This window comes from Apteryx mantelli, chromosome 3 (assembly GCF_036417845.1).
Source record: "Apteryx mantelli isolate bAptMan1 chromosome 3, bAptMan1.hap1, whole genome shotgun sequence".
NCBI lineage: Eukaryota > Metazoa > Chordata > Aves > Apterygiformes > Apterygidae > Apteryx > Apteryx mantelli.
In genome coordinates, this window is record NC_089980.1 from 93272771 (window position 1) to 93291249 (window position 18479).

General features: G+C 36.9%; 1 protein-coding gene across 4 annotated transcripts in view; it reads left to right on the forward strand.

Moving 5' to 3' along the window:
* Positions 1 to 18479, forward strand: part of USP45 (ubiquitin specific peptidase 45) — a 65688-nt gene that overhangs the window by 6833 nt on the left and 40376 nt on the right. For 3 of the 4 annotated variants that reach the window (XM_067293931.1, XM_067293934.1, XM_067293932.1), the window contains exons 2-7: positions 2471 to 2580; positions 4634 to 4803; positions 6439 to 6542; positions 7266 to 7366; positions 16374 to 16519; positions 17808 to 17903. In XM_067293931.1, the coding sequence (XP_067150032.1) occupies positions 2481 to 2580; positions 4634 to 4803; positions 6439 to 6542; positions 7266 to 7366; positions 16374 to 16519; positions 17808 to 17903 (717 nt within the window). In that variant the 5' untranslated portion in view covers positions 2471 to 2480. Of the gene's footprint in view, positions 1 to 1724; positions 1755 to 2470; positions 2581 to 4633; positions 4804 to 6438; positions 6543 to 7265; positions 7367 to 16373; positions 16520 to 17807; positions 17904 to 18479 lie in introns of those variants that run through there. The other variant, XM_067293933.1, reaches the window with a different exon arrangement.

The following is an 18479-nucleotide window of genomic DNA, read 5'->3' on the forward strand; positions in this document are numbered from 1 at the left end:
GGATATGAAGCACCTTTTCCTTTTATAGGGATGCTGTGATGCACAGCTGCTGCTACACGTTAGGGATTTTAAATGTAGTTGAATATAAATGCTGAAGAGCTGGAATAGTCAGATCTTGTTGCATGAACATGAATTTCGCTGCAGGCTTGGCACTTGCGGTACCTGCCCCTTTCTATCTGTTTGGACTGTTGTGTACATTTTGATGCCTAACATTAAAAAATACTCCTGCCAATAATTACTGCATGTAGGACATATAGTTATTTAATTTAACTCATTCACTACTTCATTTTTTAAATTGTAGAGATGATGCATAATATTTTTCTTACGGAGTGAACGTTTTTAAATTAAGGAATGCATTTGTTAACTCAGTCTTTCGTAAAACAGTTCAAAAGCTAGTGGAAATGGAAATGAATGCAGGTGAAATTTATCTTGAAGTAAAACTTCACGGTGATGACTTTGACTGATTTCTGACAGCAAAATTTATTATACCAATCCATGTCATTATTATAGTTTAAGCTATTCAGCAACCGTGTTACCCTCAACAACTGATTTCGCTAGGCTTGCTTGGAATTGAATGTCTAAGTAGACCTTACAAGTATATTACGAAGTGAATAAAGTGATTAAGTTGCCGTCATGTATGTGGGATAAGAGAATAACGTATTGGGACTTATCATTAATTATGCATGTAAAACAAGACAGAAATTTGTTGTCTAGTCAAAGCTATAGTTTAGCTAACAAGCTTTAGGTTTTAGTTTTGCAAACCTGCAAAATCAGCAAACCTGAATTCAGTGGCATCGTTTACTTGTGTTTGAAGCTTTAGACTCCTAAGTATATGTAATTTAAGAACGTTATGATATTTAATATAGTATAAACTGATTGCCATGTAAATGTAGCATTTTACAAAAAAATGAAGTATTCTGAAAGGTTGAAGAGGCATGAAACCAGCACTGCAAGGATGCAGAGTGTAAAGGTTTCTTTCTTACTCTGCATAGTTTTGACTTTCCCAAAGTAAAGTTGTAACTGCTATGGCCATACAGAAACCCCCCATCACTAACAGTAAGTGTGACAGATGCAGAGATGTCTGTCTGAATTTGTAAGATTCCTGAAACAGTAGCTCTGAGGAATGAATTGCCTGCTTTACTTTAGTGAGGTCTATTCAGACACCAGTGATGGTGCTTCAGTATCACTGTTGCAGACTTTTTAAGTGATTGGCACAACGGATGAGAAAGGAGGAGAATACTGAGCTCAACATACGGCTCAATTCTAGTGCATCTCAGAGTTTCAGTCTCTCAGTTTCAAAAGTCTAATTGCATATGCACAGAAGAATTAAAAACTTAGATGGACAAATTTTTAAACTTTGGGAAACTCTTAACCTGATTGATCTACAGAGAGAATATATTTATTAGTATTACCAAATGTAGGACTTTTCAGTAGTTTCATATACATAGATGTGGTACTACAGTTAAAAATATTTCAGTATTAGTGGATCAGGTGACATTAGTAACCTGCAGGTGATACCACAAGAAGTCATTTATTTTCTAAACAGAAATGATGGTTCACAGGTTTGCAGTGTATGACTATTTGATTATTTTACATTCATATGCTTTGTATATCAAAACATAAATTTCTTTATCTTTTTATGAAGCATATTGTTAAAACGGCAACCTATAAACTATGTTACAGAAGCTGTTTGTATGATGCACAGCTGCACTGATTCAGTGGATTCACATTTGGATTTTGGTTAAAAAAAAATGGTGTGTTGAAATCTCTGGAGGATTTTAGAAAAAGTTTGGTGGGAAAAATGTATCCTTTAGTTCCATTTCTCACAGAACTCCTTGATTAATGAGCCAGTTTTCCTATGAGAGAGTTCGTCTGTATGGATTCTCTGATGCTTAATGAAGGCGTCAACTCACACTGCAGTCTGTCCTCACTGATAAGTGAGGTCTCCTTCCTTTTCTTAGCTTCCCAATTTCATGAGGTCTGGAAGACTTCTGTATTTTATTAAACGATTTGGAATTGCTCAAAAGCTTTTAGGGAAAGCACACAGGTTAATGGTGACATAAACCTTGTTTCTTTTGGAAAATATGTTAAGAAAGAGAAGCTTCTATTTTAATAAAGTTTTTCTGTTAAGGTATGTATGGAACTCTGTGGTAGTTTATTTTAAAACAACAAAAGAAAATCCCAGTATTTCAGATATTTAACACTGCTGACTGGAAGTGTGAGTGTCATGTAGCTACAGATACAATTTGTAACTTCATGTAATATAATTGATCTTTCAGTATACCTAAGAGTTCATTCCTGACATGTTCATATTCTTTATTACTCATTACTCTTTATTAATCAAATCCTAAAACTGTTTGTGAATTATGAGTTTTGAATGTGTGATTTGATCTCAGGCTTTCAGTGTTTAAACTCTCTAAATTTGATGAAGTATTTAGACAATAAAACAATCCCTATTTCTCTTTCCTAGTCAGTAACAGATGCGGGTGAAAGATCCATCAAGAGCTAACTCTGAGAAAACAAAGAGGAACAAAAGGCCTAATAGGCCACAGGATGAAGACTCTTCAGATGATATTGCAGGTAAATACATTAAGTGATGCTGGGCCCTGAGGTTGAGGGATATCTTCCCTGTTAACTGTTGAAAACCACAAAGCAGTGGTAGAGTGAAATGCTTTTCCTGTTTGAATTCATAACATAAGTATCTTCAATCAAATGTTTATGACATGATCAGTTGTTACACTGCATGACTACCCTGAAGGGCAGGAGAGCTGGTTGATCTTCAGTGACAACCTCTCCAAAGCACAAGAACAGCCCTTTCCAATGTGCAGCAAGTCAAGCAGGCATGGCAGAAGGCTGCTTCGTCAAACAGGGAGCTTCTGATTGAGCTCAGATGCAAAAAGGAAGCATGCAGAAGGTGGAAGCAGGGTTGGGCTGCCCTCGGGGGGGGTACTGAGTCTGCAGGGGTGGGACTGGGTAAGCCAACCTCAGTTGGAGTTGAATCTAATGAGGGATGTGAAGGGCAAGAAGAAGGGCAGGGATACTCTCACAGCTAAATGAAGACTAACGAAACTGTGAGCACACTGCTTGAGAGGTGGGGAACCTAGTGACAAGGGACACAGAAGAGGCTAAGGAACTCAGTGCTTCACATGTGCCTCTGTCTTCACGCACGAGGTCTGCACTCAGTCCTCCCAGGTCCCTGAGCCCAGTGGCAGACTTGAGGTGATTTAAGCATTATCCAGAGTAGAAGACTGAGAGCACTTAAGCAAATTGAACATAACACACGTCTATGGGATCAGATGGGATGCATTTGAGGGTGCTGAGAGAGCTGGCTGATGTCACTGTGAGGCCACGCTCTGTCATTTTCATATCAACAAATTGGGAAGAGTAATCAGTATCCTGGAGGGTAGGTCTGCCATTCAGAGTGACTCAGACTGGCTGGAAAAATGGGCTGACAGAAACTCCATGGAGTTCAGCAAAGGCAAGTGGAGAATCCTGCACCTGGGCCAAAATAACCACATACAGTAGTACAGGCTGGGAACTGATGGCTTGAAAACAGCTTTGCAGAAAAGCCTCTGGGAGTCCTACTGGCTTGCACCTACTCTATAGTGGATTGTAATAGCAGAGTATATTCGACAGTTGGAGGGAAGTGATTCTTCATGCCTTTTCGACACTTGTGAGACTTCATCTGGAGTACTGTGCCCAGTGGCTCCCTAGTACAAGAAAGATACGGACATACTAGAGTGAGTCCAGCAGTGGGCCAACCCGCCACATGGTTAAGGGGATGGAGCATATGGCATATGAAGAGGGACTGATGAAAATGGGTTTGTTTAGCCTAGAGAAGAGAGAGTAGGGTTTCTTTCTTCAACTGTCTGGTGGGAGGTTATAGAGAAGATAGAGCCAGACTCTTCTTGAAGGTCCACAGTGAAAGGATTAGAGGCAGCAGACCTTAGCGCAAGGGAAATTTGATTAGATACAAGGAAGTTGTTTTTTCCCCATGAGGATGGTCAGACAGAAAACAGATTTTCTAGTGAGATGGTGAAACCTCCATCCTTGGGGATACTCAAAACTGAGCTGAACAAAGCATTCAGCAATCCAGTCTAAATTTGTAGTTGGCTCTGCTTTGAGTGGGGGTTTGGACCAGGTGCCTGTGGTATTTCATTGGAGTTGGTGCAAAAAGTTGACAAAGAAGAATGGTGGTTGTTAGTCATGTTCAAAGTGGGCAGTTGTAGTAGGAATGGATGGGTAAGTGATGTATCTGGAAATCCTTCTTTAAGGATAGGAAGGGATGTCAGCTGTCTGTGTTGATATATGCAAAAGTAGCTTTGCGTAATATTTCACTGTTGACAAAAAAACAGGGAAGTGAATTTTATACAAAGTAGTCCTTAAATTTAGCTGTTTTTAAGAGGTAGTGTTTATTAACTTGAAAATGATTTTCATTGTGGAAAGACCAAACTAGATCCCTCATAAAATTCAATATATGGGGGAGCTGTTGGCCAGTTTTTGCTATTTGAGCTCTTTGCTATTTTTTTCCTGATGCTGAACTTGCTGAAGATTCAGCTCTTCCAGTATACCTGTGCTTTTTCAAAACTATAATTTTTAATTGGTAAAAGTGGGTATGTGCCATTTTCTCAAGGCTTAACCTGCCAGCATGTGAGCCAAGCAGTGGATGTGCATCATGTGAAGAGAGCGGTAGCTCAGAACGTGTGGTCAATATGTTCAGAATGTCTCAAGGAGAGACGGATGAGCGATGGTGAGCCCGTGGCACCTTCAGACATATGGCTGTGTCTCAAATGCGGCTCTCAGGTAAGCTTACACTGTAATTTTACAGAGGTGAATAGGCCTTGATTTGCTAGAAAATGTGACCAGTATAGATCCTGTCTGCATGGAATCTAGTTACTTTCAGTGAAACACTGTGAGATAAGCGCTTGGCTGTGGTCTTGTTTTCCTGATGTCTGGTTTTCAGCAGTGATTTGGGTTAGGTTTATGTATTAAGGTGCAGTTTGGCATTGCAATTAGTAAGGGGTAGTCCCATCATTTTTCTTTTCTTCAGCTGCAGTTTCTTGCCACTTACATAAATATAGCTCCAGGAACTGTACAATTTCAAAATACATCAGGTTAGCTGGCTGATCTGGCAGAAAGTCCTGCAAATAGAAACAAATAAATAAATGAATGTGTATATTGCTGAATCAGCTTGCACTGTGGATACTCTGTTGCTAGATTTGACTGAAAGCTAGAAGAAAGGACTGTGCTGGAATAAGAATGCTGCTTTTTGTGGCATCTAGCCTTTAGATTGGATCAGTTATATTGTCAAATCGTGCCCTTGGAGTTTAAAATGACAGGTCCTGACCCCAAGGGCTCATGCAGATTTCTAGCCTGAGAGTGAAGTAAAGACTGATACTGAAAAATCTGGTTAGCAGTCAATGACACGCTTGATTCAGCTAATAGCTGCCCAAATAAAGCATTTCACAATTTTCTTAGACTTTCTGTAGGTACAGTGCCATAGTACGAGCAGAAGCAACCCGATACGAGTATTTTCTGAACAGATTTAACTTTGCAAAGAAACATGCTGTTGGCAGGCTTCGGAAGATAGTTAACTCATTCTGAGGAGAGCTTGTAGAGTATTTATGTAAATTTGTAATTAAGGAGGCTTTTAAAAGGAGCTAAATCTCTGTGATTTTTCATGTTTATGCTCTTGAGACAGCCTCCAAAACTCATGTGTCATTTAGAGACCAGTCTTGAAGCCTGTTCACTTTATCTTCTAAGTCCCACTCTGTAGATACTTGAACAATTGCAAATGCTTTTTCTCAAAGTTGTTGTATGTAAATGATGTATTCTGAGTAGCTTCTTAGTACAAAACCAATTCTTGTGTTTTTTGCTTTTGCTGTCTGGAGTATTCTTGAGGAATAAGGGTTACCTGAGGGGTTCCTTTCCTTGATGTTTAATCCATGGATCAAATAAGCCCATGTAGTTCTCTTGTTCACATTTTTTAGGGATTTTTTTTTTTTGTGAATTGTACAATTTGCTGTCTGTTGACAATATTTATTTTACTTATTAAAAAAGTGGAAATTATTTCTATTAAGTAAAAACAAGCTTAATAATTTTTCCATACATGTAACTGTTTTTTTCAAGTAGAAAAGATGAGATTCTGGTTTTGTGTCATAATAGATTTTTCTTTATTGGTAAAAATATAATGTGTTTATTTTTGCAAAAAAGTTGACTGATATTTATAATATTGGATTATAAAGAATGTTAAACTCTCTCATTCCTTGAGAATGCTAAGAGCATTCCAGACAACTGTTATAGCTGTGAGTATTAAGGATACTATAGATTTCTGCCTATTTTTTAAAGTAAATTTTTTGTAGTTTATTTACTACAAAACTATATACTATTTTCCTACTTTCCAATTTTTTCTTACTGTGTTAATATTTCCATTTCTAGGGATGTAGTAAGAACTCAGAAGGCCAGCATTCTCTAAAACACTTCCAAACAGCGCACACAGAACCTCATTGCATTGTTATCAGTCTCAGCACGTGGATCATATGGTAAGAATGGGTATGCAGGTTTTTATATAAATTTTGTTATATATATTTATGTATCAGGACTACTTTTAACCTAAAGCAATGTCTTCTCATGTTAAGGAATAATTCTGACAGATAAAATGAATACTTTAGCTAGGTCTGCAAAGAGGAAAGGGAGGCTTTCTGGAGAGCAGAACAAGAAAAATAGTTTGCCCTTAGGACTCTCAGAGAAGGCAAACCAAATCAAGTGTGGTTCTGGTTTGTTTCTCCATTGTGAATGAGACCTGTTGTATTCCCCTCATCTCCTCCATTGTCCAAACATAGGTTTCTTCCTGTTAAGCAGTTATCAATCATATCACCTACCTTTCTCTATTATATCAATAATTTTGATGTAGACAAAATGTCCTGACTTGCAGTCTTAATTATGTTTTTTGCAGTGGCCAGCATAGTGTATTGCCATGGAAGAAGGTTAAACAGCCTAAGATAGCAATTCATGGGTTCCTTGTGGTCTGTAAGAGTTGGCTGGTTATAGGATTTTGACCTTCCTCCTTGCTTCTGAGTATTCCCAGGGCTATAAATTGAGATTATTTAGATCTGTAAGCATTGAAGTGAATCAGGGCTAATCTGCAGAAAAGTATGTATGGGACAGAGGAATTCAATGTTATTCCCCTTTTTAGTATGGAAAATTGAAACCTAGAGCTTAAGTAATGCTTTCCTGAATTCCAGTTTATTTCTTCTTTTGTTTAGGTGTTATGAATGTGATGAAGAGCTGTCAACACATTGCAACAAGAAGGTTTTGGCTCAGATAGTTGACTTTCTTCAAAAACATGGTTCCAGGGCTGAACCAAGTAAGTTTGCGCTTTTACCTGGAGACCTCTGTAATGTACTGTCTCTAAAAAAGCACATCTCAGATTTTGAAACATATTAAACATTAACTTAAATTTAGTTAAGTTTAGTTAATAATTAAGTTACTAGTTGTGAATTTAAGTTTGTGTAAGTGGATCTTGTAGTACTCTGTTGTTGGATGTAATGCTTTCTGTTCATTGATTTCTTTGGGTTTTAATTGATAGAATGCTCATTTCTGTTGATAGAAAATCATACTAAAATCTTCTTTTACTTTAGAATCCTGCTATATTTTCTTTGCTGTACACGTATAGTATAGAGAACTTTGTACACATGGACCTCAACTGTGTACTCTTGATTATAGTGCTGATGTTATTCATCCCTACCATAACTCTGTCTGCAGCAGTTCAGGCTTGTGACTTATGGAATACATCAGATTTTAGATTGTCCACACACACACACACGCACGCACGTGCGCGCGCTTAGGTAAAGCTTGGTTGCAGTTTTTAGCAGAGACTGATAGTCTCATCTAGTTAGAAGTAAGATTAGAATAGTATGCCTTACTGGGTTGGACTATGTATTCTTCTAGCTGTGGGTACATAAATCCTGGTAGTTTTAAGAGGTATTACATATTTTTTGAGAAAAAAAACCTACTAGGGGTCACTCAAAAATTCATATTCTACATTTTCATCTAATCACAAGTAACAACTTATTTAATTATAATAAATTAACAAATTACTACTTTTTGTGTTCTTCTCACTTGGCCCAGTGAAAATACAATATATGATTTCACTTTTATTCACAGCTTCAGTTTCAGGTTTTCATGTGCTAATAAATTAGCTTGTTTGCAGAGGCAAATGCTGTAGTATTTGTTTCAGTTAATTTAATGGAAACAATTTCACTCTGTTTTTGAACTGCTGGATAAGATTTTCAGGAGTGATATTATTCTGTATGCTTCATTTTTTAGGCTCTTGACTTGTGAAACTTCAAAACATCTAAAGTTTTCTGAGTTTGGTGTTCAGAACTTTTCTGTGAAATGTCGTAAACTAAACATCCAAAATTCCAAACCAACTTAGAAAAAGTATGCTTAAATTAGACTCGGTGTTCCTGAAAAATCATGTGTTTGTAGTAGAATTTATCAAAATATATTTCTGTTATATAGGTATTTATATTTCATGTTGGTATTCTGTATTCTGTTTTGGTATTCTGACATATTTCACTTAAATATCTTCCAAATAGAAGAGGGAAACAAAAATGTATTGTTTTTGTTGATTTTTTTTTTCTAAATTTTTCTGTTTCATTTAAAGCAGTTTCCCCTTCAGTTTCTTAAATCAGGCATTAAGTTGAAAAACTGGCTATCACCCAGCTTTTGTCTGTAGTTGCCTATTCTGTGATATATGTGTACTGAGTAAATCAAACTTACTCTGAAATCTTGCAAGTGATCTAAATGTAGGCATTAACAGTGTGACACGTGCAATGATGTGAGACTAGTTTTTATTGTGAATGTTTTTTCAATGCGTTACCCAGTGAAATTTTAAACCAGAGTCTCACGCTGTATTTTCATGAGCTTTTTAAGCCAGCACTGCTTCAAACAGAAAGGCCCTGGCTGCTTGCTGCTGCTCGTTCGTTTGCAGTCTCCTTGTGCTGGCCCAGGCATTAATTGGATACGTGGGACACTGGTTTGGGGAGCTGAGGGGGGGGATTTTCGCTGTGTTAATTCTGATCTGGATCAGTTCCCTGATATGATTCACCAAGGGTGACATCAATGTTTGTGCCGGGACTCCGTGTGGAAGGGAATCGGAGGGGCAGGAATGCGCTGCCAGGAGTGGTGGGTGGACAAGACCACTTCTTCTGTGCAGCAGTGCCAATTGGTGTCAGCTAAAAGGGCTTAGAGGACTACAGTGGTGGTGTGTTACGGGCAATCTGGCTGCAAAGCTACGCTTTATCCTTCAAATTTATGCACATGTCTGTTTTTGAGCATGCGAATAGCCACATTGATTTCTGGGAGTTATTTGTCTGTTCAAAGCTAAGGAATTCACATGTAAGCTTTGCAAAGTGGCCACCTTAGCAGCAAGAGGTCTTAACCTATGGGGGTTGCTCCTGAAAGGTAACCGTATTTCCAGCTTCATTCCAGCAAAGGGTTAAGGCTCACATCTGAGCTTGTATTCCTGCAAAAAGTGAGCATATGTGCATACATCCATTAATGTTTTAAACTTAGAAATCAGCAACCCTCTCTGTTTGCCAGAAATTCTGATTGTACTAAGCAATTAGGATCAAATTCTTGAGAGCTCTGGGAGTATTGGCACAAAGATAATTTGCTGGGTTTTCTTAAGTGGAAAGGAAAAGAGGGAAAAGCTGTTTGCCTGGCATAGTCTGTTGCATTGGTCCCGGCTACTTACTGGAAGAAGCTAGGAAACATTGATGTACTGGTGAATAACTGATATGTCTAAGAGGAAACTTCCAAACCAAATCGACAGCATTTTTTCCATTTGATAAATTTAACAGCAGTGCCCTTTCTGTTGTTTTTTTTGTTTTGTTTTGTTTTTCCAAATCCTGAAACAATGAGTGATTGTAAAGAAATATAACTTAGGTAAGATTTTTATTTTTTTTTCAAGTTAAACTGCCTTTAAAGATTTTCTTTTTAATAAAATCTGAGATTCAAGTGTAATTCATGCTGTTGTCCAGAAAACAAAGGAGAAAAGGTGTAACAGTGAAAATTAACTCTATTATTATTAACTTATCTTTTTTTTTTTAAAGGAGTAGCAGTCTATTTCATGTTGTAGTGATATTTTCACTATCACTATAATGATATTTTCACTATAACTGTCATTCTTTAAATTCTTATCTTTTTTTATTTTGTATATTTACTAGAGGATCAACAATGTTTATTGCAATAGTTAATAGTAAAAATAAACTACTCTGATTTTAAGTGGGGAAACATGAAATATCAATGGTCAATTTTACAATACTTGTTCCTCACAGCTTATTTTTCATTTCTTTAAAATGAATCTAGTGCTTTTCCCCCATTTACTTTTTCTTTCAGTTCAAAAAGCAGACAAAGTGAAGACACTTACTTAATTTTCATATCAGAACATGGCACTGTAACAAAACTTCATTTCATATCTGTAAGAACTGGTTGGCATGGTGCTTCATAAAATATTGTGTAGAAATTTTTCCTTCAATGCAGTATGGGCATGGGTATAAGTAATAGATGAGAACTGTTAGGGTTTTGGGGGTTCTTTTAAGTGAAGGAGTCATTTAAAGATAAAGTAAATTAGTTTAAACATGTATGGGAGGGTATATAGATTGCCTAGTTAATGCATCTTGGAAAATAAACAAAAGCAAAACGCATGTCATCTGGTACTAATGTGGTGGAATAGTGTGGCAGCAGGATCCCTGCTTTTCACTCAGCTTCTCATAAAGATTCGACTTCACTTCAGCTGTAAAAATGTGCAAATTACATTACTACTACATGACTGACTTTTGTAATTACATTAAGCGATTGAGATAAATCCCAGTGCTGGGTTCCCAAAAGAATGCTTGCAGCTGTGTGATTTTCACATCTGATCCTATGGTTTGTTGTACCCAGCAATGCCTGCTTTTTTTTTTTTTCTTTAAAGGAGTCTGTTTGTTTAAGAGGTCATGTTGGGCACAAGATGGAAGAATAAAGCAAGATTGCTTTCCAGGGTGTACCACCCAGAAATTTGTTTTGTGGAAAAGGTTAGCAGGCCATGATGATTTTCACAGAAAGGCAGGTGCAGTATTGTCAGCATGGCACACTTGTGAGCTTCACATGGGCATAATGCACATGTAGTACACAGGAACCATGCTGAGACATTGATGTCTGGGTGTCTGCTCATTTGCTGGAGAAAATAAATTGTTCTGCAGTCTTAAAAATGAATATTATGTATATTTTCTTATAGAAGGGAAATTAGATATCTGTGAAGACACAAGATTGCAGACTGAATTTCTTTGTATACCAGTTGATTAAATTTGTTTGTGTGGCCATAGAATGGGAAGGAAGAATATTTGTTCTCAAATTTTGTAGTTAAATTTATTGCTGGGAAGATCAAGTAGAGGAATGAGATTTTGTTAATAAGTTCAGCTGTCCTGCTTTTGCCAATAGGTTAAACTTAGAAACTTGATTTCTGTTTTAATGGATACAACTGGTGTAAAAGTGAGATTAAAAAAATAATTTTACAATACAAGTAAAGTTTATTAACTTGTGTGGAACAACAAATCATATGAATACTTTTCCAATTTGCATTTGACAATGAATATTAGCAATTGACAGAAGATTGTACTGAAAAAAATAAAGTTGTTCTTTCATAACTGACTTTCACAGCATGTAATTTGAAGCTTGGAGTTATATGAGCCCATTGTATCTACTTGTAGTTAGAAATATAATTAACTAGCAAATATGTTGACTGTCCAAATAGGAGATACACTTCAGCAAAAAGACATTTCTCTTGTCAGCCATAAATTTTCTTTCACATGTGCTTACTTGTCAGGGGCTACAAGAGAAATCAGTCTTAAAATAACATAAAAAACCATAAAACTTGTTAAAAAACATAAAACTAGTGACCATTTAAGAAGTGAACTGTGCTATTTTTCTAAGGGTTAGGTTTTCATTATTGTACAATGCTGAAAAAACTTAAATTGTCTGGCACTCCTTTTTTATTTAAAAAAAATTAGTAGCCTATTTCATAATACAGCATGATGAGAACTTGGTAAAAGAAAGGAAATCTATTAACCTTGTTTTTACTGCAAAGACCTTCAGCTGAAGTAACAGAGTTGTATTCAATAGAAAAGGCTTGACCTTGGAATAAAAGTGCATATCCCGGAACCCTCCTTTTTAATTAAAAAAAAAATTGTATTGAAAAGACGAGCAAATTGCTTACTCCCCCAGCTAAAAGAAAAATTGAATGTCATTTATATTTTTGCTTGCATACCATCTGCACCCCCAGGTACATTTCAGTTTCAGCAGGAGAAGTGTAGAAGTACGTGTACACTGCAAATACTTGAAATACTGTCAAAATAAATTGATACAGAATCTGTGATAAGTTTTCTAAGCATCTTTTACAGGAGGACATGTCAGTGCTATGTTGTTGGTTTTTTTAACTCCTCATCTGGTGACTTGTTCTAATTGACAAACTGAATAGCTCTTCATAGTAACATGGTGCTTAAAAGTCTCAGTCACAGACCCATTAGACTGGTGCTGTACAGGTGTGGGACAAAAAGATGTTTCCTACCTCCCCAGAGCTTGCAAGAGAAGACAACAGATGAGCAGAAGTAGATGATGGCGCTGGAGGAAACACTGACACGGTATTGGTCGGCACTGTAGGCAAGAGTGGTAGCACAGCAGCAGTCTCCAGCTGCCGTTGTCTTTTCTGGGGATATCGTGAAAAGGACAGTTTTGCTAGGATGGGAGAGAGAAGGGTAATGGCAGGAAGCTCCCCCAAGCGCGAAGGCTGCATGTAAGCGCAAATGCAGTTATCTGAGAATCAAAGTAGGTGCAGGAGATGGACATTATCACTGGATCAAAGACAGGCACTGATCTGATAGCAAATAAAAGGTGATGAGTAGGGTATGGCATGCTAAAGGGACGGCTAGGATGTGAGTGTTGGCAGAGCGCTCTGGTAGAGTATCTCTGGTGCAAGGTACACTTTGTCAGAGGAAAAGGAGGTTGTAGTAATTGAGGCACAAAACAATCACTTGGATGGGAGTTTTTCCTGTGTGATTGGATTAGAAAGGCCATCTCTCCAAAAAAGCTGCAGAAGTAATCTGACAGAGAGAGGCGTAGTCCAAATGTGAGAATCCCCAAATGGTCAAAGTTTATTGTGTCAAAATAGTCAAAATCTATTGCTGTCCAGGTCACAGAGAGATAGGTCTGCATGAGGCTGATGTTCACAGTGCCTGAGAAAGACAGAGAAGTTGGGGGGAAATCACGTTAAGACTCTGAAAGATGCAATAGTGAACTACAGGCAGAAATGAATATATATTTTTAATTATTTATGTGTTTTTCACCTGCCTTGCTCATGTTAACATCACTGAGAGTTCCTTTTTAATAGGTATTACTGCATGGGTGTCTTTTTCCACTCTTTCTTTTCTCAGAACACTATTCGGCCAGGAGTGGTAAGGCCCTTGTGGACACCAACAGATTATAACCATTTTGATAGAACCGTTTTGTGAAAGTCTTTGTTGTAACTGTACTGGCTTAAAAGTCACTTTTCTTTTCCAAAAGCACTCCTTTTAAAATGTTGCAGAATTACAAGATTGAGCCAGGAAGAGTGTAGGAAGCAGTTCAGAGCAAATTCACTTTAAAAAATTACATATTACTCTTTGATTAAAACATGCTCGTATCCTTGGGTTATCTTGCAGAAGGACCCTCCAGCCACAATCTGTGGAAGTATTAGCTATCACAGTCATTACCAGCATCTTCTGTTAAGACTGACCAACTCTTCACATGTCAGCTAGACACATCCAGCTTTAGGCCTGTCTGTCATTTATCGCTGACTGGGGACTTTACAGAGTTAAATTAAGAACTGCTGTTCATCCTATGGCTGTGTGTATGTCCTTGAAATTCTTTGCATGGAATAAGATAAATACCAGATAATGCTTGTAATAGCAAAGCAACACTTTTCTGTCAAGATTTTTTCACAGACAGAAAAAACTAGTACAGTGTCACAGGAAATGTATTTGTAAACTTGGTTGAAAGGTAAGAGACAGTAATTAAAATCTTTCTGAATGAAAGATTTCTGGATGTGTGTAGCAGACTTCTTAATTTACTACTACTTGTCCTTATCTCTATACATTTTATTTAGCTTTCTGAAACCAGATGTCTGGTTGTCATTTATTGCATTTTGTAACTACACATTCATCCAGCTCTTGGCTCAAAACTGGGTGCTTTTACTTTGTTTTTTCTCCCCTTAAATAATTTATATGTAAGGTTCAGCAAATGGAACCTTGCTACTTGTGTGAAGCTGCCATTTAACCATGACGTGAAATGCTTTTATTGAGTTTGCCCTGCAGATATGGTTTGCTGTGGCAGGGCTGTCCATATTTGGTGGCTGTGCAAGGAGAGCCAGGTGGTGCTGCAAAGCATAGCACAGTGAAGCGTGGACAGATCTAGGTTTGACATTTGTCATCCTGTACTGCTAAAGGGAAGAGAAAAATCTGCTTTTCCATATGCTTATGCTTTAATTTTTGCCTGCAGTTTTGTCCAGATGGCCTTGTGAACATTGTTTACTTTAAGATGCTGTCCCAGATGTTTTTGAATGCCAATGGATAAATGCAACAACTGTGGTATACTAATACACAAATTATTTACACAATTTTGGCTTTTTTTTTTTAACCATCTCTTCTCCCCAGCACTCCTCTGTATGGCACACTTCTCTGAGGGGAAGAAGACTCCAGTAATTTTATTAACTTTCTGAGACTGACCAGTGCCTTCAAGTTGCAGATATTTGGAACTCATTCTTGTGCTAAGGTTCTTCGGGAGCTCTGCGTGGACAGGACAGTTTCAGACACTGTAGTGTGCACCTTGTGAGCATGCCAATAACACAGAGCCTGTAAAACAGAGAGCCTCTTTGGGGTGCGAACAGCTCCCATGCTATTTGTCATCTGCTGTGTTCAAAAATACTTTACCTGCTTTTTCAAAGAGAATTTGGCCTCTTGCTTTGTCCTTGTACTGTCTTCATTTTCCACACCAGTGGAATGGAGGATATTTTAAAGCTGGGTAAGCAGTATTACCAAGAACATTTTAAGATGTTTTTAAACAGCAAAGCACCTCTAACTGCATTTTGACAAACTCAGATATAAGTTGGAAAAAAATTATTCCTTAACGGTGTTACAGGGTGCAGACAAACTGCATCAAAGGTGCAGTGGATATTTTTTAATGGGTTATTTTTATTTGATTATGTTTTTTGCATCTTCTAAGCAAGAAAGTATCTAGGAGTGTACATAAAAGAACCTTTTGGCATGAGCATTTCATTAACGTAAATAGGTCTGTTAGTTATTTCTCAAGAACGCTTTAATGAGACTTCACTGTGAAACTCATTAGAACAAACATGAATTCATATATCAAGACATAGATTGCAGCATCACAGTTCTTGGCATCGATTAAGTCCATAACTCGTTTACATTGATGTGCATTGTTAATCAATATTTAGGACACTGCAGATGTCAGTAATGTTCATATTTAGTCCTGCAACCATGACAATATGAAAGTTGCTAGTAGAATTCCAGGCTAAATGTTGTTATCTCAAGTCTTTCCATTACCTCTAGGCTACAAGTTAATGACTGTCTAACTTTGCTGCCTCTCATCTATTTAAATAGTAAGGCAAACAGGAAAATGCATAGATGCTGTGCTGGTAGCATATTCCATTGCAGTTTTATCAAATTTTTGTTTTTAGAATGAAACCAAATAGCAGCATTGTATGTATATGGGTTGTGTTAGCAGCTCCTCAAGCTCCTCAAAGGGAGGTGGGTGGGGGAAAAGTGTAGCGTTTGGGAAAACTGATAACAGCTCAGATTCAGCTGTTGAGTGAGTTGTACAAGCCAATTTGAACAAAGTACAGTAACTGATAAAGAACTTAAGTATTCGAGTGGTAACTTTTGGTTGCCTCTTTTTAAATGCACCAAAAAGCAGAGTGATAGCTATTGTGTGGTGTTTCTGCGGTGTGTAGTGAACATATATCTGAAGTGCCTCTTGTTAAAGAATGAATGAAGCCATTTTATTTATTTATCATTTGGAATAACCGAAGAAGTTAGAGCCTTATGGGATAATCTAATTTTTGTGGAATGTGTTTGTTGGATATATGTTGGAGGGAGACTTTTTCCAGGGGTTTAGCTGCAGATGCCTCTTGTTTTTTAAAGACTGTGAAAAGCAACTTAAAGTAGCATCAAGGTATCTTTCAGTATATGTTAGAAGGTAAAACCTAACCTATGGAAGGATGGAATTGCTTAGACTACAAAATTATATAGTAACGCTAATCCATAGTTTAATTACAGGTTCATCAAAAATTATCCGACTCCGTGAAGAAAATACCGAAACAAGTGAAATACTGAAAGGAAAAGGTTCTGGTAATGGTGCATCAGTTCCAGTTAAAGGAATAAATAATTTAGGAAATACATGCTTCTTTAATGCTGTCATGCAGGTAAGATAGAAAGATAGTGTACAGCTTTCTCTTCATAGATTTCAGATATACTTAATCTATATAAAATGGGGGGTTCATAAAAGATTTTGCATATTATCAATTTTCCTGCTACTTTCTGAAGGTCTTTTTTAAATCCTTTTCACTCCTTCCTGTCTAAGCAGTATTTTCTGATATAACAAAAAAGAATTCCCGGATCAGTAGCATTTTTCAAAGTAATGAGACAAATGAAAATGTCAAGTGTGTTACACATTGCATGTGTGTGGGGGTTGTATTCCAGCATATGGTTTTATTTGTAGCTCTACATTAGGCACTCATGAGTAATACACTGCATTTACCATACTGGTGGGTGTCAAAGTGGTACTTTATGCATAATTTAAATTATCAAGCACCAAAGTCTGCACAGTGAGTTGTGTTGATTTAAGCCCCTACAATGGATGCAGATATAAAAGTACTTTTATTGATTATGTTTTTTTTTTTCTGACCAGAATGAGCTATACTGATATGCTTTTATTGATGTTGAGGGTATAACTAATCCAGCATACTAAAACCAACAGCAACCTAATGGAAATGGGTTTTATATTGGAACATCCTATTGCTTGTTAGTTGAGCAGAGACGTCTGTATGTCTGCAGGCAGGAGTGAGCAAATGAGATAAAACTACTACAAAGGTGTTGTGAACTAGCATGCTTTACTTTGCATATATGATTATGGTGACTACAAAATTCAGTCAAAAAGAAGTAAATTTTAAGGAGTAAAATTACTGCAAATTGTTGTCTGTCCGTACTCAGGGCATTGTAGAGACCTAAGTGATTTGTGATCAAAGCTTACCAAAAATAAAGAAACAAAGTGGAGATACGTTGAGTTGGTTTCTCATAAATTCAGACGCGCAATGCTTGTCTGTGTTCCAAACCTGTATGCTTCCTGGGGCACTGAGGGAGGCTGCAGAGTTTAAAAGAAACAAATGCTCTCTCATATTAATCTCCTCACCATTAGAAGAAAAAAAAACCCTTAAAATGAATGAATGTTGTTGTTCAACAAAAATAACAAAGTAGTTACTAAGAACTTTTGAGAATTATAGAAACAGAAATAGGTACAGTTTTGGCAACATTCTGAGATCAGTGGTACCTACTATGAGGGTGAGACCTGCTTTTTCTAGTGATTTGATTTAAACCTCAGTGGTATATTTATTAAATATATATCTTTTGTCTATTCCTGAAGTTAGAGTTTATAACTGAAGAAAATAGTATAATTGAAAGATCAGTGTTTCTTGTTTGTTTTTTTTCTTTAAGAACTTGGCACAGACTCACATACTAAATGAATTGATGTATGAGATGAAGGAAAAAGGAACAAAGCTAAAAATCTGTCATACTTCAGACTCCCAGTTGGTAAGTATGCAGTGAGAAATACAAATTTGGGGAATGTGGGAAGAAGCTGGAGAACAGAAAATAGCATTTCTTTGAAAGACATGCTCCTATTATCTGTTTTCTTTTTGCCTTTAAATTTTTTAGACATGATATCTATGAACTCACTTCTTTTATGAAACTAATTATTCAGCCCTGAAGAAGGAACAATCACCTCCTTTGACGTTTTGTGATATTAAAGTAGCAAATAACACTTGACCTTAAGAGTGGCTGACTTTTATTTGTTTCGCATTTCTTTTCTTTAATGTGCATGTATAATACAGGAAATAATATGTTTGACTGTATAAAGTGTTCATGAAATATTTTATTCCAGTCTGTCCCAGCCCTTCTTTGGTAAGGCTTGTAAAATTTATTAACTGCTTCATAGCCAGAGGATTAAATGTAGAGAAGCAAAATTCCAGTGAAGACCAAATTTCTTATCCTCAAGCTTGTTGGAGGCATATGGGAAAGAAGATACTGTGGTTATTATCAAAAGAATATGTTGCTGTTCCTCATCATTTCTTAGACTTGTGTTTTTATAATACATTGTTGGTAAATGTG